Source organism: Oncorhynchus masou, unplaced genomic scaffold, assembly GCF_036934945.1.
Source record: "Oncorhynchus masou masou isolate Uvic2021 unplaced genomic scaffold, UVic_Omas_1.1 unplaced_scaffold_744, whole genome shotgun sequence".
Taxonomy (NCBI): domain Eukaryota; kingdom Metazoa; phylum Chordata; class Actinopteri; order Salmoniformes; family Salmonidae; genus Oncorhynchus; species Oncorhynchus masou.
The window spans coordinates 21106-34970 of record NW_027013898.1 but is presented as its reverse complement, the minus strand read 5'-3'; the positions used below and the strand labels follow the sequence as shown (position 1 = coordinate 34970).

The 13865-nt window shown below is 45.3% G+C and overlaps 1 protein-coding gene across 1 annotated transcript in view; it reads left to right on the top strand.

The window, feature by feature from the left end:
* The window catches only part of LOC135537289 (unconventional myosin-XV-like), a 151510-nt gene that overhangs the window by 123610 nt on the left and 14035 nt on the right, over positions 1-13865 (top strand). Inside the window, 3 exon segments of the mRNA XM_064963481.1 lie at positions 8128-8224; positions 8344-8504; positions 10700-10833. Coding sequence (XP_064819553.1) covers positions 8128-8224; positions 8344-8504; positions 10700-10833 — 392 coding nt within the window.

Here is a 13865-nt window from a genome sequence, read left to right as displayed (position 1 = left end):
CTCCCAGACTGTGTTGTTCCCTTCTGTCTCTGTCAGTCTACTAGACTGTGTTGTTCCCTTCTGTCTCTGTCAGTCTCCCAGACTGTGTTGTTCCCTTCTGTCTCTGTGAGTCTCCCAGACTGTGTTGTTCCCTTCTGTCTCTGTCAGTCTACTAGACTGTGTCTGTTCCCTTCTGTCTCTGTCAGTCTCCTAGACTGTGTTGTTCCCTTCTGTCTCTGTCAGTCTACTAGACTGTGTTGTTCCCTTCTGTCTCTGTCAGTCTCCCAGACTGTGTTGTTCCCTTCTGTCTCTGTCAGTCTCCTAGACTGTGTTGTTCCCTTCTGTCTCTGAGTCTACTAGACTGTGTTGTTCCCTTCTGTCTCTGAGTCTACTAGACTGTGTTGTTCCCTTCTGTCTCTAATTCTACTAGACTGTGTAGTTCCCTTCTGTCTCTGAGTCTCCTAGACTGTGTTGTTCCCTTCTGTCTCTAATTCTACTAGACTGTGTAGTTCCCTTCTGTCTCTAATTCTACTAGACTGTGTTGTTCCCTTCTGTCTCTGAGTCTACTAGACTGTGTTGTTCCCTTCTGTCTCTAATTCTACTAGACTGTGTTGTTCCCTTCTGTCTCTAATTCTACTAGACTGTGTTGTTCCCTTCTGTCTCTGTCAGTCTACTAGACTGTGTTGTTCCCTTCTGTCTCTGTCACTCTACTAGACTGTGTTGTTCCCTTCTGTCTCTGTCAGTCTCCCAGACTGTGTTGTTCCCTTCTGTCTCTGTCAGTCTCCCAGACTGTGTCTGTTCCCTTCTGTCTCTGTCAGTCTCCTAGACTGTGTTGTTCCCTTCTGTCTCTGTCAGTCTCCCAGACTGTGTTGTTCCCTTCTGTCTCTGTCAGTCTACTAGACTGTGTTGTTCCCTTCTGTCTCTGTCAGTCTCCTAGACTGTGTCTGTTCCCTTCTGTCTCTGTCAGTCTACTAGACTGTGTTGTTCCCTTCTGTCTCTGTCAGTCTCCTAGACTGTGTCTGTTCCCTTCTGTCTCTGTCAGTCTCCTAGACTGTGTTGTTCCCTTCTGTCTCTGTCAGTCTACTAGACTGTGTTGTTCCCTTCTGTCTCTGAGTCTACTAGACTGTGTTGTTCCCTTCTGTCTCTGTCAGTCTACTAGACTGTGTTGTTCCCTTCTGTCTCTGTCAGTCTACTAGACTGTGTTGTTCCCTTCTGTCTCTGAGTCTACTAGACTGTGTTGTTCCCTTCTGTCTCTGTCAGTCTAATAGACTGTGTTGTTCCCTTCTGTCTCTGTCAGTCTACTAGACTGTGTTGTTCCCTTCTGTCTCTGTCAGTCTCCTAGACTGTGTCTGCTCCCTTCTGTCTCTGTCAGTCTCCTAGACTGTGTTGTTCCCTTCTGTCTCTAATTCTACTAGACTGTGTAGTTCCCTTCTGTCTCTGAGTCTCCTAGACTGTGTTGTTCCCTTCTGTCTCTAATTCTACTAGACTGTGTTGTTCCCTTCTGTCTCTGTCAGTCTCCTAGTCTGTGTTGTTCCCTTCTGTCTCTGTCAGTCTACTAGACTGTGTTGTTCCCTTCTGTCTCTGAGTCTCCTAGACTGTGTTGTTCCCTTTTGTCTCTGTCAGTCTACTAGACTGTGTCTGTTCCCTTCTGTCTCTGTCAGTCTCCTAGACTGTGTTGTTCCCTTCTGTCTCTTTCAGTCTCCTAGACTGTGTTGTTCCCTTCTGTCTCTGTCAGTCTCCTAGACTGTGTCTGTTCCCTTCTGTCTCTGTCAGTCTACTAGACTGTGTTGTTCCCTTGTCTCTGAGTCTACTAGACTGTGTTGTTCCCTTCTGTCTCTGTCAGTCTCCCAGACTGTGTTGTTCCCTTCTGTCTCTGTGAGTCTCCCAGACTGTGTTGTTCCCTTCTGTCTCTGTCAGTCTACTAGACTGTGTTGTTCCCTTCTGTCTCTGTCAGTCTCCTAGACTGTGTCTGTTCCCTTCTGTCTCTGTCAGTCTCCTAGACTGTGTCTGTTCCCTTCTGTCTCTGTCAGTCTCCTAGACTGTGTTGTTCCCTTCTGTCTCTGTCAGTCTACTAGACTGTGTTGTTCCCTTCTGTCTCTGAGTCTACTAGACTGTGTTGTTCCCTTCTGTCTCTGTCAGTCTACTAGACTGTGTTGTTCCCTTCTGTCTCTGTCAGTCTACTAGACTGTGTTGTTCCCTTCTGTCTCTGAGTCTACTAGACTGTGTTGTTCCCTTCTGTCTCTGAGTCTCCTAGACTGTGTTGTTCCCTTCTGTCTCTGTCAGTCTACTAGACTGTGTCTGTTCCCTTCTGTCTCTGTCAGTCTCCTAGACTGTGTTGTTCCCTTCTGTCTCTTTCAGTCTCCTAGACTGTGTTGTTCCCTTCTGTCTCTGTCAGTCTCCTAGACTGTGTCTGTTCCCTTCTGTCTCTGTCAGTCTACTAGACTGTGTTGTTCCCTTGTCTCTGAGTCTACTAGACTGTGTTGTTCCCTTCTGTCTCTGTCAGTCTACTAGACTGTGTTGTTCCCTTCTGTCTCTGTCAGTCTCCTAGACTGTGTTGTTCCTTTCTGTCTCTGTCAGTCTACTAGAGTGTGTCTGTTCCCTTCTGTCTCTGTCGGTCTACTAGACTGTGTTGTTCCCTTCTGTCTCTGTCAGTCTACTAGACTGTGTCTGTTCCCTACTGTCTCTGTCAGTCTCCTAGACTGTGTTGTTCCCTTCTGTCTCTGTCAGTCTCCTAGACTGTGTCTGTTCCCTTCTGTCTCTGTCAGTCTACTAGACTGTGTTGTTCCCTTCTGTCTCTGTCAGTCTCCTAGACTGTGTCTGTTCCCTTCTGTCTCTGTCAGTCTCCTAGACTGTGTCTGTTCCCTTCTGTCTCTGTCAGTCTACTAGACTGTGTTGTTCCCTTCTGTCTCTGTCAGTCTCCTAGACTGTGTTGTTCCCTTCTGTCTCTGTCAGTCTCCTAGACTGTGTCTGTTCCCTTCTGTCTCTGTCAGTCTCCTAGACTGTGTTGTTCCCTTCTGTCTCTGTCAGTCTCCTAGACTGTGTTGTTCCCTTCTGTCTCAGTCTACTAGACTGTGTTGTTCCCTTCTGTCTCTGTCAGTCTCCTAGACTGTGTTGTTCCCTTCTGTCTCTGTCAGTCTCCTAGACTGTGTTGTTCCCTTCTGTATCTGTCAGTCTACTAGACTGTGTCTGTTCCCTTCTGTCTCTGTCAGTCTCCTAGACTGTGTTGTTCCCTTCTGTATCTGTCAGTCTACTAGACTGTGTTGTTCCCTTCTGTCTCTGAGTCTACTAGACTGTGTTGTTCCCTTCTGTCTCTGAGTCTACTAGACTGTGTCTGTTCCCTTCTGTCTCTGTCAGTCTACTAGACTGTGTTGTTCCCTTCTGTCTCTGTCAGTCTCCTAGACTGTGTTGTTCCCTTCTGTCTCTGTGAGTCTCCCAGACGGTGTTGTTCCCTTCTGTCTCTGTCAGTCTCCTAGACTGTGTCTGTTCCCTTCTGTCTCTGTCAGTCTCCTAGACTGTGTTGTTCCCTTCTGTCTCTGAGTCTCCTAGACTGTGTCTGTTCCCTTCTGTCTCTGTCAGTCTACTAGACTGTGTTGTTCCCTTCTGTCTCTGTCAGTCTCCTAGACTGTGTTGTTCCCTTCTGTCTCTGAGTCTACTAGACTGTGTTGTTCCCTTCTGTCTCTGTCAGTCTACTAGACTGTGTTGTTCCCTTCTGTCTCTGTCAGTCTCCTAGACTGTGTTGTTCCCTTCTGTCTCTGAGTCTACTAGACTGTGTTGTTCCCTTCTGTCTCTGTCAGTCTACTAGACTGTGTTGTTCCCTTCTGTCTCTGTCAGTCTGCTAGACTGTGTCTGTTCCCTTCTGTCTCTGTCAGTCTACTAGACTGTGTTGTTCCCTTGTCTCTGAGTCTACTAGACTGTGTTGTTCCCTTCTGTCTCTGTCAGTCTACTAGACTGTGTTCTTCCCTTCTGTCTCTGTCAGTCTCCTAGACTGTGTTGTTCCCTTCTGTCTCAGTCTACTAGACTGTGTCTGTTCCCTTCTGTCTCTGAGTCTACTAGACTGTGTTGTTCCCTTCTGTCTCTGTCAGTCTACTAGACTGTTTCTGTTCCCTTCTGTCTCTGTCAGTCTACTAGACTGTGTTGTTCCCTTCTGTCTCTGTCAGTCTCCTAGACTGTGTTGTTCCGTTCTGTCTCTGTCAGTCTCCTAGACTGTGTTGTTCCCTTCTGTCTCTGAGTCTACTAGACTGTGTTGTTCCCTTCTGTCTCTGTCAGTCTACTAGACTGTGTTGTTCCCTTCTGTCTCTGTCAGTCTCCTAGACTGTGTTGTTCCCTTCTGTCTCTGAGTCTACTAGACTGTGTTGTTCCCTTCTGTCTCTGTCAGTCTACTAGACTGTGTTGTTCCCTTCTGTCTCTGTCAGTCTGCTAGACTGTGTCTGTTCCCTTCTGTCTCTGTCAGTCTACTAGACTGTGTTGTTCCCTTGTCTCTGAGTCTACTAGACTGTGTTTTTCCCTTCTGTCTCTGTCAGTCGACTAGACTGTGTTGTTCCCTTCTGTCTCTGTCAGTCTCCTAGACTGTGTTGTTCCCTTCTGTCTCTGTCAGTCTACTAGACTGTGTTGTTCCCTTCTGTCTCTGAGTCTCCTAGACTGTGTTGTTACCCTTCTGTCTCAGTCAGTCTCCTAGACTGTGTTGTTCCCTTCTGTCTCTGTCAGTCTACTAGACTGTGTTGTTCCCTTGTCTCTGAGTCTACTAGACTGTGTTGTTCCCTTCTGTCTCTGTCAGTCTACTAGACTGTGTTGTTCCCTTCTGTCTCTGTCAGTCTCCTAGACTGTGTTGTTCCCTTCTGTCTCTGTCAGTCTCCTAGACTGTGTTGTTCACTTCTGTCTCAGTCTACTAGACTGTGTCTGTTCCCTTCTGTCTCTGTCAGTCTCCTAGACTGTGTTGTTCCCTTCTGTCTCTGAGTCTACTAGACTGTGTTGTTCCCTTCTGTCTCTGTCAGTCTCCTAGACTGTGTTGGTCCCTTCTGTCTCTGTCAGTCTCCTAGACTGTGTCTGTTCCCTTCTGTCTCTGTCAGTCTACTAGACTGTGTCTGTTCCCCTCTGTCTCTGTCAGTCTACTAGACTGTGTTGTTCCCTTCTGTCTCTGTCAGTCTACTAGACTGTGTTGTTCCCTTCTGTCTCTGAGTCTCCTAGACTGTGTTGTTACCCTTCTGTCTCTGTCAGTCTCCTAGACTGTGTTGTTCCCTTCTGTCTCTGTCAGTCTACTAGACTGTGTTGTTCCCTTGTCTCTGAGTCTACTAGACTGTGTTGTTCCCTTCTGTCTCTGTCAGTCTACTAGACTGTGTTGTTCCCTTCTGTCTCTGTCAGTCTCCTAGACTGTGTTGTTCACTTCTGTCTCAGTCTACTAGACTGTGTCTGTTCCCTTCTGTCTCTGTCAGTCTACTAGACTGTGTTATTCCCTTCTGTCTCTGAGTCTCCTAGACTGTGTTGTTCCCTTCTGTCTCTGTCAGTCTAATAGACTGTGTTGTTCCCTTCTGTCTCTGTCAGTCTCCTAGACTGTGTTGTTCCCATCTGTCTCTGTCAGTCTACTAGACTGTGTTGGTCCCTTCTGTCTCTGTCAGTCTCCTAGACTGTGTCTGTTCCCTTCTGTCTCTGTCAGTCTACTAGACTGTGTCTGTTCCCTTCTGTCTCTGTCAGTCTACTAGACTGTGTTGTTCCCTTCTGTCTCTGTCAGTCTACTAGACTGTGTTGTTCCCTTCTGTCTCTGAGTCTCCTAGACTGTGTTGTTACCTTTCTGTCTCTGTCAGTCTCCTAGACTGTGTTGTTCCCTTCTGTCTCTGTCAGTCTACTAGACTGTGTTGTTCCCTTGTCTCTGAGTCTACTAGACTGTGTTGTTCCCTTCTGTCTCTGTCAGTCTACTAGACTGTGTTGTTCCCTTCTGTCTCTGTCAGTCTCCTAGACTGTGTTGTTCACTTCTGTCTCAGTCTACTAGACTGTGTCTGTTCCCTTCTGTCTCTGTCAGTCTACTAGACTGTGTTGTTCCCTTCTGTCTCTGAGTCTCCTAGACTGTGTTGTTCCCTTCTGTCTCTGTCAGTCTAATAGACTGTGTTGTTCCCTTCTGTCTCTGTCAGTCTCCTAGACTGTGTTGTTCCCTTCTGTCTCTGTCAGTCTACTAGACTGTGTTGTTCCCTTCTGTCTCTGTCAGTCTACTAGACTGTGTTGTTCCCTTCTGTCTCTGTCAGTCTCCTAGACTGTGTTGTTCACTTCTGTCTCAGTCTACTAGACTGTGTCTGTTCCCTTCTGTCTCTGTCAGTCTACTAGACTGTGTTGTTCCCTTCTGTCTCTGAGTCTCCTAGACTGTGTTGTTCCCTTCTGTCTCTGTCAGTCTACTAGACTGTGTTGTTCCCTTCTGTCTCTGTCAGTCTCCTAGACTGTGTTGTTCCCTTCTGTCTCTGTCAGTCTACTAGACTGTGTTGTTCCCTTCTGTCTCTGTCAGTCTACTAGACTGTGTTGTTCCCTTCTGTCTCTGTCAGTCTACTAGACTGTGTTGTTCCCTTCTGTCTCTGAGTCTACTAGACTGTGTTGTTCCCTTCTGTCTCTGAGTCTCCTAGACTGTGTTGTTCCCTTCTGTCTCTGTCAGTCTACTAGACTGTGTTGTTCCCTTCTGTCTCTGTCAGTCTACTAGACTGTGTATGTTCTCTTCTGTCTCTGTGAGTGTCAATGTTCTTAGGATGGTTTCTGTAATAATTTTCTGTTCTGTATATCTCTCTCTGTGTATTACATTCTGTTCTGATCATGTTCTGTTGTGTGTAACTCTCTCTGTATTACAGTGGGTGCTGATCATGTTCTGTTGTGTGTATCTCTCTCTCTCTGTATTACAGTGGGTTCTGATCATGTTCTGTTGTGTGTATCTATCTCTCTCTGTATTACAGTGGTTTCTGATCATGTTCTGTTGTGTGTAACTCTCTCTGTATTACAGTGGTATCTGATCATGTTCTGTTGTGTATCTCTCTCTCTGTGTATTACAGTGGGTGCTGATCATGTTCTGTTGTGTATCTCTCTCTCTGTGTATTACAGTGGGTGCTGATCATGTTCTATTGTGTGTAACTCTCTCTGTATTACAGTGGGTGCTGATCATGTTCTGTTGTGTATCTCTCTCTCTGTGTATTACAGTGGGTTCTGATCATGTTCTGTTGTGTGTAACTCTCTCTGTATTACAGTGGGTTCTGACCATGTTCTGCTGTGTGTAACTCTCTCTGTATTACAGTGGGTGCTGATCATGTTCTATTGTGTGTAACTCTCTCTGTATTACAGTGGGTGCTGATCATGTTCTGTTGTGTGTATCTCTCTCTCTGTGTATTACAGTGGGTTCAGATCATGTTCTGTTTTGTGTAACTCTCTCTGTATTACAGTGGGTTCTGACCATGTTCTGTTGTGTGTAACTCTCTCTGTATTACAGTGGGTGCTGATCATGTTCTATTGTGTGTAACTCTCTCTGTATTACAGTGGGTGCTGATCATGTTCTGTTGTGTGTATCTCTCTCTCTGTGTATTACAGTGGGTTCTGACCATGTTCTGTTGTGTGTAACTCTCTCTGTATTACAGTGGGTGCTGATCATGTTCTGTTGTGTGTATCTCTCTCTCTGTGTATTACAGTGGGTGCTGATCATGTTCTGTTGTGTGTAACTCTCTCTGTATTACAGTGGGTTCTGATCATGTTCTGTTGTGTGTAACTCTCTGTGTATTACAGTGGGTGCTGATCATGTTCTGTTGTGTGTAACTCTCTCTGTATTACAGTGGTTTCTGATCATGTTCTGTTGTGTGTAACTCTCTCTGTATTACAGTGGGTTCTGATCATGTTCTGTTGTGTGTAACTCTCTCTGTATTACAGTGGGTTCTGATCATGTTCTATTGTGTGTAACTCTCTCTGTATTACAGTGGGTGCTGATCATGTTCTGTTGTGTGTAACTCTCTCTGTATTACAGTGGGTGCTGATCATGTTGTGTGTAACTCTCTCTGTATTACAGTGGGTGCTGATCATGTTCTGTTGTGTGTAACTCTCTCTGTATTACAGTGGGTTCTGATCATGTTCTGTTGTGTGTATCTATCTCTCTCTGTATTACAGTGGGTGCTGATCATTTGTCCTCCTGTGCTGCAGGTGGCGCTGGACGTGATAGAGGAGCTGTGTTACGAGATGGGTCTACACAGACTGGAGGCCGTTGACGAGTACGCTGTCTTCCTGGTCACGAAAAGAGGTACACACACACACAGACACATACACACCACATTGCCTGCCTGCCTGCCTGCCTGCCTGCCTGCCTGGTCAGACTGTCCATACTTTAATATTACAGTTTGTCTGTCTGTCCGTCTGCAGGTGAGAATGTCCGTCCCCTCAATAAGAGGGAGTACATCCTGGACATTGCTACGGAGGCGGAGCCAGTGGACAGTAACTACAGCCTGTGGTTCAGGAGGGTCATCTGGACACAGACGCTCAAATTTGACAACGAGCTCTGTGTCACCATGCATTATAACCAGGTATAATAACCAGCTCTGCCTTATGATGCATTATAACCAGGTATAATAACCAGCTCTGTGTCACCATGCATTATAACCAGGTATAATAACCAGCTCTGTGTCACCATGCATTATAACCAGGTATAATAACCAGCTCTGCCTTATGATGCATTATAACCAGGTATAATAACCAGCTCTGTGTCACCATGCATTATAACCAGGTATAATAACCAGCTCTGTGTCACCATGCATTATAACCAGGTATAATAACCAGCTCTGTGTCACCATGCATTATAACCAGGTATAATAACCAGCTCTGTGTCACCATGCATTATAACCAGGTATAATAACCAGCTCTGTGTCACCATGCATTATAACCAGGTATAATAACCAGCTCTGTGTCACCATGCATTATAACCAGGTATAATAACCAGCTCTGCCTTATGATGCATTATAACCAGGTATAATAACCAGCTCTGTGTCACTATGCATTATAACCAGGTATAATAACCAGCTCTGCATTACCATGCATTATAACCAGGTATAATAACCAGCTCTGCCTTATGATGCATTATAACCAGGTATAATAACCAGCTCTGTGTCACCATGCATTATAACCAGGTATAATAACCAGCTCTGTGTCACCATGCATTATAACCAGGTATAATAACCAGCTCTGTGTCACCATGCATTATAACCAGGTATAATAACCAGCTCTGTGTCACCATGCATTATAACCAGGTATAATAACCAGCTCTGTGTCACCATGCATTATAACCAGGTATAATAACCAGCTCTGTGTCACCATACATTATAACCAGGTATAATAACACTATGATGCATTATAACCAGGTATAACAACACTATGATGCATTATAACCAGGTATAACAACACTGTGATGCATTATAACCAGGTATAACAACACTTTGATGCAATATAACAAGGTATAACAACACTATGATGCATTATAATCAGGTATAACAACACTATGATGAATTATTACCAGGTATAACAACACTGTGATGCATTATAACAAGGTATAACAACACTATGATGCATTATAACCAGGTATAACAACACTATGATGCATTATAACAAGGTATAACAACACTATGATGCATTATAACCAGGTATAACAACACTGTGAAATATAATCAGGTATAAAAACACTATGATGCATTATAACCAGGTATAACAACATGATGATGCATTATAATCAGGTATAACAAGAAGATGATGCATTATAACCAGGTTTAACAACACTATGATGCATTATTGCCAGGTATAACAACACGATGATGCATTATTACCAGGTATAACAATGATATGATGCATTATAAGCAGGTATAACAACACTGTGAAATATAATCAGGTATAACAACACTATGAAATATAATCAGGTATAACAAGAAGATGATCCATTATAATCAGGTATAAAAACACAATGATGCATTATAATCAGGTATAACTACACTGTGAAATATAATCAGGTATAACAACACAATGACGCATTGTAACAAGGTATAACAACACTATGATGCATTATAACCAGGAATAACAATGATATGATGCATTATAATCAGGTATAACAACACTATGATGCATTATAACCAGCTATAACAATGATAGGATGCATTATAACCAGGTATAACAACACGGTGATGCATTTTAATCAGGTATAACAACACTATGATGCATTATAACCTGGTATAAAAACACAATGATGCATTATAATCAAGTATAACAACACTATGATGCATTATAACAAGGTATAACAACACTATGATGCATTATAACCAGGTATAACAATGATATGATGCATTATAACCAGGTATAACAACACAATGATGCATTATAATCAGGTATAACAACATTGTGAAATATAATCAGGTATAACAACACTATGATGCATTATAACCAGGTATAACAACACTATGATGCATTATAACCAGGTATAACAACACAATGATGCATTATAATCAGGTATAACAACATTGTGAAATATAATCAGTTATAACAATGATATGATGCATTATAACCAGGTATAAAAACACTGTGAAGCATTATAACGAGGTATAACAACACTATGATGAATTATAACCAGGTATAATAACCAGCGCTGCCTTACCATGCATTATAACTAGGTATAACAACACTATGAAGCATTATAACCAGGTATAACAGTCTGCTCTGTATTTACGATGCTTTATAACAGGTGCTTCCAGACTACCGTAAGGGCTTGATGAACATCCTGCCCAGAGGAAAAGTCTCTGAACAGCTGTTCCTCCAGATCTCTAAACTATCAGCTCTACAACACAGAGCCAAGGACATGACGTTCATACCCAGCATGTAAGAACACACATTACACTGCATTATGGGGGAGGTGGCTGCTGTGTACAGTGCATTATGGGGGAGGTGGTTGCTGTGTACACTGCATTATGGGGGAGGTGGCTGCTGTGTACAATGCATTATGGGGGAGGTGGTTGCTGTATACATTATGGGGAGGTGGTTGCTGTGTACAGTGCATTACGGGAGGTGGTTGCTGTATACATTATGGGGGAGGTGGTTGCTGTGTACATTATGGGGGAGGTGGTTGCTGTGTACATTATGGGGGAGGTGGTTGCTGTATACATTATGGGGGAGGTGGTTGCTGTATACAGTGCATTATGGGGGAGGTGGTTGCTGTGTACAGTGCATTATGGGGGAGGTGGTTGCTGTGTACATTACGGGGAGGTGGTTGCTGTATACATTATGGGGGAGATGGTTGCTGTATACAGTGCATTATGGGGGAGGTGGTTGCTGTATACATTATGGGGGAGGTGGTTGCTGTATACATTATGGGAGAGGTGGTTGCTGTATACAGTGCATTATGGGGGAGGTGGTTGCTGTATACATTATGGGGGAGGTGGTTGCTGTATACATTATGGGGGAGGTGGTTGCTGTGTACATTATGGGGGAGGTGGTTGCTGTGTACATTATGGGGGAGGTGGTTGCTGTATACATTATGGGGAGGTGGTTGCTGTATACAGTGCATTATGGGGGAGGTGGTTGCTGTGTACAGTGCATTATGGGGGAGGTGGTTGCTGTGTACATTATGGGGGAGGTGGTTGCTGTATACATTATGGGGGAGGTGGTTGCTGTATACAGTGCATTATGGGGAGGTGGTTGCTGTATACATTATGGGGGAGGTGGTTGCTGTATACATTATGGGGGAGGTGGTTGCTGTATACAGTGCATTATGGGGGAGGTGGTTGCTGTATACATTATGGGGGAGGTGGTTGCTGTGTACATTATGGGGGAGGTGGTTGCTGTGTACATTATGGGGGAGGTGGTTGCTGTATACATTATGGGGGAGGTGGTTGCTGTATACAGTGCATTATGGGGGAGGTGGTTGCTGTGTACAGTGCATTATGGGGGAGGTGGTTGCTGTGTACAGTGCATTATGGAGGAGGTGGCTGCTGTGTACATTATGGGGGAGCTGGTTGCTGTGTACAGTTTATTATGGGGGAGGTGGTTGCTGTGTACAGTGCATTATGGGAGAAGTGGCTGCTATGTACAGTGCATTATGGGGGAGGTGGTTGCTGTATACATTATGGGGGAGGTGGTTGCTGTGTACAGTGCATTATGGGGGAGGTGGTTGCTGTGTACATTATGGGGAGGTGGTTGCTGTGTACAGTGCATTATGGGGGAGGTGGTTGCTGTATACATTATGGGGGAGGTGGTTGCTGTATACAGTGCATTATGGGGGGAGGTGGTTGCTGTATACATTATGGGGAGGTGGTTGCTGTATACATTATGGGGGAGGTGGTTGCTGTGTACATTATGGGGGAGGTGGTTGCTGTATACATTATGGGGGAGGTGGTTGCTGTATACAGTGCATTATGGGGGAGGTGGTTGCTGTGTACAGTGCATTATGGGGGAGGTGGTTGCTGTGTACATTACGGGGGAGGTGGTTGCTGTATACATTATGGGGGAGATGGTTGCTGTATACATTATGGGGGAGGTGGTTGCTGTATACATTATGGGGGAGGTGGTTGCTGTATAAATTATGGGGGAGGTGGTTGCTGTATACAGTGCATTATGGGAGAGGTGGTTGCTGTATACATTATGGGGGAGGTGGTTGCTGTGTACATTATGGGGGAGGTGGTTGCTGTATACATTATGGGGGAGGTGGTTGCTGTATACATTATGGGGGAGGTGGTTGCTGTATACAGTGCATTATGGGGGAGGTGGTTGCTGTGTACAGTGCATTATGGGGGAGGTGGTTGCTGTGTACAGTGCATTATGGGGGAGGTGGTTGCTGTGTACAGTGCATTATGGGGGAGGTGGTTGCTGTGTACAGTGCATTATGGGAGAGGTGGCTGCTATGTACAGTACATTATGGGGGAGGTGGTTGCTGTATACATTATGGGGGAGGTGGTTGCCGTGTGCAGTGCATTATGGGAGAGGTGGCTGCTATGTACAGTACATTATGGGGGAGGTGGTTGCCGTGTACAGTGCATTATGGGGGAGGTGGTTGCTGTGTATAGTGCATTATGGGGGAGGTATTTGCTGTGTACAGTGCATTATGGGGGAGCTGGCTGCTGTGTACAGTGCATTATGGGGGAGGTGTTTGCTGTGTACAGTGCATTATGGGGGAGCTGGCTGCTGTGTACAGAGCAATATGGGGGAGGTGGTTGCTGTGTACAGTGCATTATGGGGTAGGTGGTTGCTGTATACAGTGCATTATGGGGGAGGTGGTTGCTATGTACAGTGCATTGTGGGGGAGGTGGTTGCTGTATACATTATGGGGGAGGTGGTTGCTGTATACATTATGGGGGAGGTGGTTGCTGTATACAGTGCATTATGGAAGAGGTGGTTGCTGTGTACAGTGCATTATGGGAGAGGTGGTTGCTGTATACATTATGGGGGAGGTGGTTGCTGTATACAGTGCATTATGGGTGAGGTGGTTGCTGTGAACAGTGCATTATGGGGGAGGTGGTTGCTGTGTACAGTGCATTATGGGTGAGGTGGTTGCTGTATACAGTGCATTATGGGTGAGGTGGTTGCTGTGAACAGTGCATTATGGGGGAGGTGGTTGCTGTATACAGTGCATTATGGGTGAGGTGGTTGCTGTGAACAGTGCATTATGGGGGAGGTGGTTGCTGTGTACAGTGCATTATGGGTGAGGTGGTTGCCGTGTACAGTGCATTATGGGGGAGGTGGTTGCCGTGTGCAGTGCATTATGGGGAGGAGGCTGCCGTGTACAGTGCATTATGGGGGAGGTGGTTGCCGTGTACAGTGCATTATGGGGGAGGTGGTTGCCGTGTGCAGTGCATTATGGGGGAGGTGGTTGCCGTGTGCAGTGCATTATGGGGAGGTGGCTGCCGTGTACAGTACAT